This window comes from Vanessa atalanta, chromosome 8 (genome assembly GCF_905147765.1).
Source record: "Vanessa atalanta chromosome 8, ilVanAtal1.2, whole genome shotgun sequence".
Lineage (NCBI taxonomy): Eukaryota > Metazoa > Arthropoda > Insecta > Lepidoptera > Nymphalidae > Vanessa > Vanessa atalanta.
The window spans coordinates 12,700,341-12,713,029 of NC_061878.1; the positions used below are offsets into that span (position 1 = coordinate 12,700,341).

General features: G+C 33.3%; 1 protein-coding gene across 2 annotated transcripts in view; it reads left to right on the plus strand.

Annotated features, from left to right (window-relative positions):
• LOC125065658 (forkhead box protein K1) overlaps positions 1–7,770 on the plus strand; it is a 52,803-nt gene extending 45,033 nt beyond the window's left edge. The window contains exons 6-13 of one of the 2 annotated variants that reach the window (XM_047673414.1): positions 297–452; positions 1,277–1,388; positions 1,777–1,885; positions 2,064–2,159; positions 2,753–2,855; positions 3,130–3,229; positions 3,656–3,708; positions 3,796–7,770. In XM_047673414.1, coding sequence (XP_047529370.1) covers positions 297–452; positions 1,277–1,388; positions 1,777–1,885; positions 2,064–2,159; positions 2,753–2,855; positions 3,130–3,229; positions 3,656–3,708; positions 3,796–3,808 — 742 coding nt within the window. In that variant the 3' untranslated portion in view covers positions 3,809–7,770. The remainder of the gene's footprint in view (positions 1–296; positions 453–1,276; positions 1,389–1,776; positions 1,886–2,063; positions 2,160–2,752; positions 2,856–3,129; positions 3,230–3,655; positions 3,709–3,795) is intronic. The other variant, XM_047673415.1, reaches the window with a different exon arrangement.
• Positions 7,771–12,689: the final 4,919 nt, after the last annotated feature.

The following is a 12,689-nucleotide window of genomic DNA, read 5'->3' on the forward strand; positions in this document are numbered from 1 at the left end:
TGAGTAGCTTGTTTAGTTAATGCAGATCTTGAGGACACTGTTCAAATCCCCTTAAAAGATTTTTGGATTTTTCTTTCGAAAAATTCTTAGCATCAGATTGGTGTTCAAGATGGTAGAGTTCAGTTTTGAAGGGTATTTGAGGCAGAGTAACAGCAATATTTTGTATAAATTGGTGAAAAATATTTTCCTCCGTCACTGAAAATTCCTGAAATAATAACATGAAATGGACTTAAATTTAATTTTGTCATAAATAAATCACTAGTCTCATAATTGATGCTATGTTATATTCATTACAGATACTTCATAAAGGTTCCACGCAGTCAGGAGGAGCCCGGTAAGGGTAGCTTCTGGCGCATCGATCCTCAGAGCGAGGGTAAGCTCATCGAGCTGGCCTTCCGTCCCAGGCGTCCCCGGGGCGTTCAGTTCCGAGCGCCGTTTGGATTATCTTCGAGGTACAATTACATATAAACTGTATATAATATGTGTAAAAATAAAATGTTTTGATAAAAAAATTACCAGCAGTGGGTGCTGTTTTTTGGTTGATAAATTAGTGTCTTTGATCATATTGGTGACAACAATCAGTATTTAAAAAAAAAATCTTGTAAAGTAAAGGACAGCCTAATGATATCCCACTTCTGGAAAAGGATCTTATCGTCTCTCTCAATGACGAGACTAAGAGGAGCTTATTCGGCGGATTTCATCCGACACGTGCAAGTTCCTTTACGATACTTTGCTTTTCTGTCGAGCACAAGATGAAGCATAAATTTTATATAAATATAAATTTATGACAAATACGTCAAGGACTACATTCATTGTAATTATAAGAAAACGTTAGGTCCTTATTATTAATTACTAGAAAGTCCTGATGGAGTTCTGTAGATAAATATATGTGGTAATGTTAATAATTTTAGATTTAAGCTCAGGCAAGCATAATTCAGTTTTTTGTGCCCAATTTGTGTTTATATAAAATGTTTTACAGAAGTTGGCACCCAACTAGTCAAACGTTGGTTTAATTTCAGTATTGGTAGTCATTTGAATGTCCTCTAGGTATATTTTTTTTTGGAATATTATTTTTTTAATTGGTAGGATCAACACTTTACCGAGATCCAATGGACATAAAATAATTAAAATATTTGTATTTCGGTCATATAATACAATACAATTAGACATTCATGTCTTTATAGTTGAAGGCAGTATTATAATATCAATCAATACGAGTTTACATAGACTACACTACGTTGAGTGAGTAGCCTCGTCTAACGTGCCCCGCCCGCAGGAGCGCGCCGACGTCTCCGTCGCAGGTGGGCGTGTCGGGGCTGGTGACGCCCGAGGAGCTGTCCCGCGAGCCCACCCCCGACCTCTTCACCGGGGAGGAGCACGATCAGCAGGTGGTTTATTAATAAAACACAGAGAAATCTTTTCTGTGTGTATTTTTTATTTTAGTTTGATAGTAAATAAATTGATCCGTATCTCTGTTTGATCATGAATAACTTTCTGTTGTCAATTTTTTGCTAACAATTGAGAGTTGGATCTCAGTTTGTACAAACAGAACTACTATAATTACCTGATTAGCTCGATTAGTTTTCTTGATTGATATATGAAGATATGATTTTGCAAGTACAAATTTGCAATTGTAATTGCAGCAATGCAATTGTATGCAGTGATAAAAAGAAACAGATTGAAATCTAGAAGGACAGGCTAATAATTTGAATATAAAACTCTTATTTTAAGTTTGGTTACGAACAATACTGATTAGTGTTTGTGTTTATGTTGCAGCAAGCCGGACAGCAGCGGCTGAATAACAACAACGGCAATAGCAGCCAGTCCACGCAGTACCTGTTCCCTCAGCGGAGTGGAGTCAGCCAGAGCGCGCCCGGATCACCCGGTAGGTTCATTTCGTCATCATTAATTAATCGTGAAATCAGTATCGGTACACGCACAGCTCTGCTCTGTTCTTTAAGCAAAAATCACAAAGATAAGAATGCTTACTGTGTCTATATATATATATGTATATAACCCAAAGGCCTCGGCGATGATAAATGTAATGTTGTATGTGTGCGCAGGCGCCGGCGTGTCGTACGGCGCGGGCGGCAGCGGGCTGGTGATGGCGGGCCACCAGATCACCGTCGTCACCAACGGCGCCGGCGGGGAGCGGGAAGGTATATGCGATACATTTTAATTTCTATAGGGTTTTCCTTACAGGGGCTGACAGACGGGCTACCAATAGCAAGGGTTCGCCACTGTCAATAATAATCATTCCTCATATCACCAATGAGCTACCAACCTTGGGAACTGAGATGTTGTCCCTTCGGTCTGAAGTTATACTGGCTCACTTACCCTTACCGGAACAAAACAATACGAAGTATTTATGTTTGTGTTGATGGTACCTTCCCAAACGAGCTTGCATAGAGCTCTAACACTGAGTTAAATTAGTTAGTTGTAAATATGTCATCAACATTACAGATTGTTAATATTTTTACGGTGCCAATGTATGTGGGAACAGGTGACCACTTATCAACAGGTGTCACATTTCCCCTTCCGACTACATATGTAATTAAAAAATAATAACAATTTTAAACCAACTCGAAAGTGTATTTATTATATTATCGGTAAAACACTTAGAATAGTATGCGACAAGGATTGCCTTGTATTTAATGTTTTAAGTCTCTTTATCGTGACGCGCCAGTCAAAGGTGTGTCTGTGTATAAAGTGCGTAGTTAGTAGGTAGTATAACTGGAGTGCTCGGTTACAGAGAAGTACGTGGTAGGCGCGGCTGGCGGCGGACTGGTCACCATCCCTGAAGAGGAGGTTCAGGCCGCCAACCTGCTGCTGCACCAGCACGAGCCCTACTACGCGTAACTATACCACTACATACACTAATCATTTTCTTATCTAAAAATGATTATTAATTTACAAGGGAATAATAAAGATTTTCGATGTTATCAAAATATACAAATCCTAATATATAATTCTTAATACTTTTAAATCTAACAACAGTTTAATTCAATTTATGAGATCGATTAATTTTAAATTAAAAATAAATAATTACAGATAGGCAACATATTTGATTTACATGGTGACATTTAGTTTACGAATGAAAATTTTAACGCTGTACGTAAATGTTTCCAGCAACTACAGCGGCGAGGAGGGCTGCTCGTCGCTGGGCGGGGAGCTCGTCATCGAGGAGGCGCCCGACGACCCGCCGCACAAGCGGACCAAGCATCATCACGTACGTCTATCAGAGGAGTCCTCTTAAACAAACCTTAGATTTTCTGATAGCTTTGCTTGACTTGACTTGAGTCGAATATATATTTATTTATGATATTACACTATTCCAGTTAACTACTAATATCCAGTTTAATTTGATTTCCAAAATTTCGATAACGATTCGCCGATATTTATTAGAATTTGATTGCGAATGCGTAAGGAATATCATAGATTGTTCAAAATCTCGGCCAATAGCGTGTCAATTCAAAGTTGTTTATGTATTCTTCTGTGGTTGAAATCGGCTACAAGATGATTCTTAGATCGAGTAAATATCTCACTCGAAAATAATTGCAAATTAATTATGCTGGCGATTGTGTTAAAATATTATAACAATATGCATTAATTATATATTATGTTTCGGTTTTAACCGCGATCATGTCTTCTTTAGCCGGATCCCCCCACTCGAGACCACGGCCGAAGCAACTCTGGCAAAATAAAAAGGTATGATCGCCGTTAAAACCCGAAACGTCAGTAACATCCAAGGCAAAGTTTAAAATGTACAATTAATAAAATGCTTTGTGTGTACAGGTATCGGATATAGAGGATCGGCGCGCATATTGACGCCCCGCCGCGACCACGTGAGCCTCCCGAGCCCCGCGTCTCGCGGCCGAGGCGCCTCGCTCGCGACGCACCCGCACGCACACTAGCGCCCCGCACTCTGCACAGAAACCGACCAATCGCAGCGCGCGCTGATTACGCGACGACCCATCGACTAGTAACGGACTAATCATAATGCGTTCTTATAACGCTATCTATTGTATTCATTGGTGGACGTCGACGAGTTCGGATGGATGCCTCGGTCGAAATGGCGCGGGACAGTGGTATAGCAATAAATAGACAGTGATGTAAGAGGTGAATTTTTAATTTTGAACCCTAAAGTGTTAAGTATAAAGTGTCGTTTCGAGTGGTTTTAAGTTTTACGCTAAGTAAGGCATATTGCGTTATTTTCGTTTAATTTTAGTTTAAGTGGACTTGACGTTTTGACGTCGGATGAGTTTTTTTTTGTTGTTGTTGTATACATTGCATGTGTGCTGTGACTTTGTACAGTGAACTTCAAATATATAAGCTTTCTTTAAGAGTTAAAAATGATACATTAAGTCCAAATATACGACTTTACGTTAGCTCGTAATAAAAAAAAATGTTGCAGTGTATTTGAGGCTCACTGTACAATTTTTTTCTTCAAAGTGCAATCATACAGTATAATTTATTGTGTTAGTAATATAGTATTTGGCCAATTAAGCACTAATACATATATAATAAGATATAACACATATAATGGTCACTGAATAAATATACAGATACATATTAGACGATAAATGGAATGATTATTTTAACACAGACATATAAAAATATAAAAAAAAAGCTACAGTATCGAACTTATTCAAAATTGATCGATATTATATAGAAAATATAGTAATTAATTATTATTATTTACTGCATTGTGCAGTCCATTCATTATATATTATATGGATGATGAAATGAAAATTTATATAATGTTTAATTATATTACAGAACCTTGAATGCTAGTATACACTTGTCTGTAAACAAAAGTGTCCTTCGGCTTTGAAATCTTTGCTATTTAAACTTAAAGGACCTCTCGAACGCCCTGTAGTTGAACGGTTTGCTTGTCTCATGTATGTCATTGAATTAAATTATTAAAAAATTAAATGTAACGTCGTTTTATAAAATTCGTTAGAATTTCTCTCGCGTTAAAATAAACCCCTTTTAATGTAAAGACTTTGATTATAAGTGAAATTACGAATTTCATGAAGTACAATGTATTAAAGTAATTGATATTGTTGATAACATACTAGAGAAATACAAAAAAATGTTTAATAATGTTCAGGTTTTGTTGAATCGTTGCACTGACTTTTTTGAAATCTTTAACTGCCTCAATAGGACTTGGCAGTAAGCGTGACTCTGGTGCCATATAACGGCATTCGTACGCCCAATAAGATTACTGGAAAGTATTACATGATAATTTTTCGAGAGAAATGAGAAAATTGTTGACGGTATACACATATACATCTTATTAAAATTGTAAGACGTGAGAACTATATATGTTACATTGAATTCTAAACACATTAAAAAATATATTATTTTCTTTGTCACCAAACGAAAAAAAAAATACTATTACCCCTGAGATCTTGACACAAGTAACCTTTCTAAAGTTACAGATTGGTAAATAAAATCAAGTCATTCGAGTAACGGCTACTATTTTTATCAGTTACAACATATGTGTGGCACCAGCGTTACGTCGAATGCTAAAGTTTGAGGTAACTTTTTAATATGAATCTACTTAATAGATTAGCTGAATTCAGTTAGAACAATTTACAATTTCGAGCATATTGTACAAATACAATTTAAAACTAACTAGCTAAATATATGACTTGAACTGTCAAATAATTGTGACGTATGTGAATATGTCACAGATAATAAAATAAAATGGCGGAAATATGCCTTTAAGCAATCGTTATTAATAAAATTTTATTTCAAAAATATGATTTCCTTATTTGCAATACAGTGTAAAATATAGAGTATAGATCTTAAGTTCGATTCTAAGTCTTATTTTAACTTGAATAACGATCAAATTAGTTTAACGAAAATTAATAAGTTTATATAAAAAAAGGAACCTATAATTTATTGCACTTTAATGAAGACTCCATTTTGTGAATGGATTTTGTCTCCATACTTTGTTTTTCTTGTGAAAAACCAAAGAAAATTATAAAATAAAATCGTTGTTGTTCCATTGAAATGTTATTTTCTACGAAATACCAAATTTTAACTTATTCTATATAGAGTTTTTCAGAACAAACATACATAGTAACAACAATTGTCATCTATTTTTCGGTTTAATTACAGATAATAAGAATTTTTGTTTTGTTTTGTAGTGTTGCTATGTCAAATAATATTTCGAAACTTTTCGACCACATTTTTTTTATTCTATGCTACATTAAATACAGAAACTTTTATTCGCGAATTTCATACTAAGGCTTATTTTGTCAATTATGACGAAATAAAGCATCAGACTAAATCAAGAAAATATTTTTAAAAATGGCAACACTTTTAATTTTTTTTACTAAAACATTTCGAGTTAATAATGATCAGAGCAAGACTATTTTGTTAAAATTAAACTCTCGGTTTTGGTGTAAAAATATACATATATAGAATAAATATTATAATAATGAAAATTGTAAACTAATGTTTATTTTAGCACTATTATATACATATAGCATATGTGTACGACGGGACCTTAGTGATCTGTACTTTATTAGCATATTTCTATATAATTATCATAACTATATATATACGTAACTATGTACAATGCTTTTCTTAATGTATTTGACATAGTTTCATATTGCAATGTTGTCACACGGTATGTTGCGATCATTTGAGCCGGGCTTTTGCCGCTTCTTTGAAGCAATTAGAAACCTTTTCATTATAAATTGACTAACAAATTATTTCCTATTCGTATGTATCGTGTCACTAAGATACCGTTGTATTAATAGTAAAATTCACAAATGTGAAAATAACTTAGTAATTTAAATTTAGCATTTAAATTGTAAAATATCCGAGGCTTTAGTACGAAGAGTTTGTATCTGTAGCGCTCCCGTTTTTCGAATATACGCGATCCGAGTGTACTCGTATCCGGCCTAGCCGGCGAGTTATATTTAGGATATATATGTTTTGTGTGTACGTTAGATATGCGTTTTGCCCCTTAGTGTCTTAAACGGCTGGACCGATAATGATGTAATAATAGATAGGTCAATATGCTGTTCTTTGACTTAAGAGTTGTATGTTTGTGTGTATGAGTGAGAAATTTTATTTGAGTATTAAACAAAATGAGTTGTGAATTTATTTGATGTTAACGTCTAAGTTTCATCCAAATAGGTCCAGTGATTTCTTATTTCCTGATTAATTTTAACACATTAAAGACAAGGGAGCGAGTGTAGTGTATAAATACTATATGTAACGCGCACTGAAGCTACATGACTACACTCAAATGTCATTCAATATCGTCCATTTTTGTTATTTAATGAAGCAACTTGATTTTAATTATTTATCTGTGACATTAATTTCTACTTTTTTAAATTCCAAGAGCATATTAAAATAACGTAAGTATATTTAGTTTTCTAAATTAAAAAAATATATATCTTTGACTTTTTAATATTTGCAATAGAAAATAATGTTATCGTGTACTGTTCATCCATCTCCACACTAAGACCGTAGTCATGTAGTCGGCTGCGACATAACTATCAATACGATATAAGGCATTTAAAATGCTTAATAGGTGTCTAACGTCAGACGTCACATCGTAAAAGCAACTTTATCGCTAATGGATTAAAGTTGCTTATTCGCGTGACTCCGTTAGATATTAGTATGTAAAACAATTTTGTTGTGTATATTGCGTATGTTCGGTGCGACGTCGCGTCGTGGTACGGTTACCCGTACTCGATTTATTATTGACAAATTTTAAGAAATAAACGTATTTTATCTCCTTTATTAATTGGTTTTATTTTGTATCCTCACTTATTTATTTGTAGCACATTAAAGTAGGTTCTTATAAGCACTTTTGAAGTCACTCGTCATGGTACAGTGTTGAATTAAATCACCCCGGTTCGGAAAGTAGATTCTACCGAGAAGGACCGGCAATGATGTGGTAGTTTACTACTATGAATAATTTAGATAATGTTTAAGCGTTTTTGCAGTTATAGCAATTATTTCGTGAAATCTTATAGGTACGCTATAAAATACAAAATATTTCGTTCGGCTTAAATAAGCTTTTTTACCGAATCTGTGGTAAACTTGACACTCAAACTTATTTAAATAATGCTATAATATTAAATAAAGTTTTTAATTTCGTCTTAAATATATTTAGATTTGATTGGTGAAAACTGTATGGAGCCCTTATTTTAAACTATGATTATTGTTGAACAGATTCATATTAAATACCATTCGTTAGTCTACTCGGCAGCTTGATAGGCAGACACCCATCCCTTTTCATCTGCCTTCTAGTAGCGGTATGCCACCACTGACACGAAGTGTTATGATCTTGTGTCTAATAAAATGCCGTCGGTGTTAATAATACGTCCCTTATTACTAAAAGAAAAAAAAAAATCGTTTAGTTTCGTTAGTTGTTCACTAAGGTCTAGTCTTAGCTTTAGTTGCATCTGCCTTGTTTTTCGCTGTCTACACATGTGCGTACCTATACTGTTGAATATATATTAACCACAAATTTATTCTGTTATTGTAAATGCTGTTGGTTTTTATTACATTTATAGTGACAGCGTCAGTTACTAGACTCGTCCTTGAAATTGGAGTATTCTCCGGCTCCTAATGATTTCCATCCCGAGGGTGTTCAAAATTAGGTCGCACCTCTGCTCTGGGCTTGGTCTATAAGTTGGAGTGCGCTTATGATCGTAGTATTAAGATTTTCGTAATGTTCGTTTGCTTGATGTCAGACGGGGTCCTCGATTCCGACAGCAGAGCGCTGTGAGATTTTTCCTTAACTATATGTTCGCGATGTTTATACTTCGTCGACGTTGCAAAATACGGCTGAGTATGTCTGATCTGTTAAATCTAAGCCACTATGAGCTGGCTAGTACCATTATAGGATTACTGTATTGTCTGTATCAAAATATACAGTAAAGAGTATTTTAAGGAGCTTAGCGATCTGATTTCGAAGTCGATGGAGTCGACACACTAAAACTCGTTATACAGAATTCAGATACCAAAATATAAACAATACAAAATTACGAACGATAGTCGACTTTAAATTCATATCAGAAATAAACTATTTTGGTCTGTAATGGTCATCGAACTCTCCCGCACAATATGTTGAAAATCTGAGCTAGATTCTAGATTGTTCTCGATGAATCGATAGAATACATAATAAATACTAATTACACTCTTTACCTAATTCTTAATGAGTGCAGTGTAAATTCTTATATGTTTTGTATAAAAGTGTCTATAAAGGGGAGTAAATTCAGTGTAGTGAATAAAAACATCGATTTTCACATAAAAATAATGTATATGTAACTTCAGCGTTTACAAATAATAACGATGCAATTACCTCAACAAATGAGTATTCTGATAACGTTTTGTGAGTTAACGAAATTTGTGTGACGAAGCATGCGTCTATAATATTACACGCGCGTCAAAGGATACTTTAAGAACGCCTTTATTTTGTCGTATAGAAACATAATTATTAATTTATTGCGTATATATGTTAGTATATATATTAATATTAATTAGGAAAAATAACTTAGGATTGATTAAAACTATAAAAAACGAATAATTATTCAATAGCGAAATATCTATTCAGTTTAAAAAAAAAAAAATCGGTGTAGACTATATAATCTTTCCATTTTATTTACTGAGGAATTGAGTACATACTGCTGAGCAATAGGGAATCTATGGATACGTCATTTTGGCTCTGCATATGTTAATAATATATTTATATGAATAATACTTTATCAGTTTTAGATATGGTTACGGATACGAAATTATTTCGGATAATCCGATTGTTTCGTATCGTTACAGTTACGGATATAGGATTATTTAGAAATTGTAAAAGAAAAAATTACAATATATGAATTTGACTTTATCTGTAGGCTATTATTTAGTATTAGATATAATCACTGTAAAAAAACAAATAGCTTTAAAATATAATTAGCCACTCTAAGTATAACACTATGAAAAAACAAAATGATAATATACCTAAAAAAAAAATATCGGTTCGGATAGACGGACGTGTTAAGGATAGATTTTTATTTGGATGTTCGATAGTTTGGGTTACGGTTATGGAGGTCCATAAAATCCCTGCTGCACAGCCACTGTTCAGCCACGGAAGTAATTCTTAGAAAACACTAGCGTACTCATATATTCTTATTTATATATTAGATAGATATAGTATATAAACTATATAGTGTAAAACGTTCCCGTTTCGTAAAGTTTTAGGACCAATCAGGACAAAACGTTTTATAGGAAGACACACTAAACTGGGCTTAGTATAGACAGTTAATTAGTGTGGTAATCATATAGGCAATGTAAAATATTAATAAATGACTAAACACTTCCAAATAAAAAAAAAACAATCCTCATTCCAACGTTTGCATAAATTTGAAGTGTTGCCATTTAATTTAAAAAATCAGAATAAATAATCTTGGTAATAATGGTAAATACCTAAACAAACATATCAAACAAGTAAACGTGCGTGTAATCCAAGCGTAAAAATATAATTGGCCATTATCTCTTTAAATAAATAATGTAAATAAACACCAGTGCCTTGAATCATTGACGTTTCACAGACATCACAATCTTTTTGATTAATATATTGGGCAATGGTAATTCCCTTGTATTTATAATTAGGACGTCCTCTTTATGATTTGTTTCGCCCTTGAATATTAAGCTAAATACAATAAGTAAAGGTTTTGTTCGTTACTTTATTTGCCTCTGCATCTCTGCTAGCGAACAAGACATCCGCGACTTGCGAGTCGCAAGTTGCGACGTAAAATTTTTACCTTTTTCGCATATAAAATTGTGTTATGATCCTTCTTAATGATATAAGTTAAATACGCAAGATATATTTTTTGTTATCTTTATTTCCTCACCGTTAAAGACTAGTAGCGTAACTAGGCGGATACAGACCCCAGTGCGGAGTTGCATTGAAATAGATAAATTTATTGACATATATATTAATAATTTATATGACAGTCTAGTACGTGTTTTTTTTCTAGCTAGTCTCGTTACATTTGAAAACAGTACTTTATAAATGTCAAAAAACAGCAAAAATATAATTTAATAATAATAGTCTTTATTTTTTTTAAACCGCAACGCCTGCTCTAAGATAGCTCCGCTATTCCTACTTTTAAATTTATTTTGTCTGTGCATTTCTTAACAAAGAGTATCACTTCGTTCTTAACGAAAAAAACCCAATGACATTCCGTTGCATCGGGATTTTCTTGGAATAAATTTTGTTTTGACATTTTATATCTGTTTTAAAATTAAATTGTCTTGTGTACGCGATCAAGAAATTTGAAGTCAAAGGTCACAAAAACGGATCTCGTTTCTTGTGCTCTAAATGACTTTTGAAGTTCATAGAAAATTTGTCAACAACTTTGATTACCTATAGGCAAAATTTTATAGTATTTAATAGTTCTTGAGATACACCGCAAAGACTACAAGATGGTATCAGAAAATATGAGTAAGAATAGTTATCTATACGAATATTATAAAGAGGTATTTGTATGTAGATAATAATCTTCGGAACTAATGATTACACTAACCAATCCTAGATTTATTTCACTGGTAGAAATATATACGGTGTCAATTATATTTATATAATACTAGATGTGCCCGCGACTTCGTGTACGTTAGAATTTAACAAAAAAGTTATTATTCAGTTCGCAGATTTTATTATAACTTATTAATTCTGTATTACACAGCTTTTGTAATATAAAGTCGCTTGTAAAAGGCACCCGACTCTACGACGGAGTGGTTTCATGCCAAAATTAAACTTAGGCTAAGCAACTTCTTATCTGCCAGTGAAACTCGCGTCAAAATCGGTCCAGCCGTTCCAGTGACAGAAAAAAAATTGTAACTTGCACTCGTGCGAAGATGCTACGCCTTGCTAGAAATAATTCAAAACCGAAAAAAATAAATAAAAAATAAAGGTACTTCTAATTATAGATATCAAGACATGATAAAAATACTTTACGATTAACCAGAAGAAAACAGCTTATCATAAGATATGACTAAAATATAATAAAAGAAAAATTTTAATGACTCAAGGTAAACCCTATAAATCATATACTTAGTGTAATTTGTTGGAATTAATACAGTTAATTATTAATAATGGATTAATTGATAAGTAACAATTATTATAACAATTAACAAATAATTATTATTTACTAATAAATAACTTATATTGATAAATAGCTATACTTATATAGGTTTATATCTTATTTCACCACTGAATATTAATTCGCTTCATCATCATATCATGTATAAACAATCGCATGCTCAGCGGCGAATTTGATGAAATTTTTCGTTTAAGCAACTTGAAATCCATACCTAACACCTGCGAGCAAACCCTAAACGCGAGCGAAGCCGCAAGCGAAGCCACGTGCGACATCTCGTTCGTTTCACTATATTTCTGCCTCACGAGTTGGATACACATATACATATATATATGTATTGGAGCAGCGTGTTGGAATATGCTTAAAGCGATGTAGAATTTGCCGACTCAATTTTTACTTAAAGCTTATTTGATTTCATATATTCACAAAGAGAAAGTAATAAAAAATACACGGACTGATACAGTTTGATACACCACTATATGAACAACACAATTTAATTAAAATAAAGAGGTAATACGCACTAAGATTAAATAATCAAATCTTAACAAGGCTATTATCTTA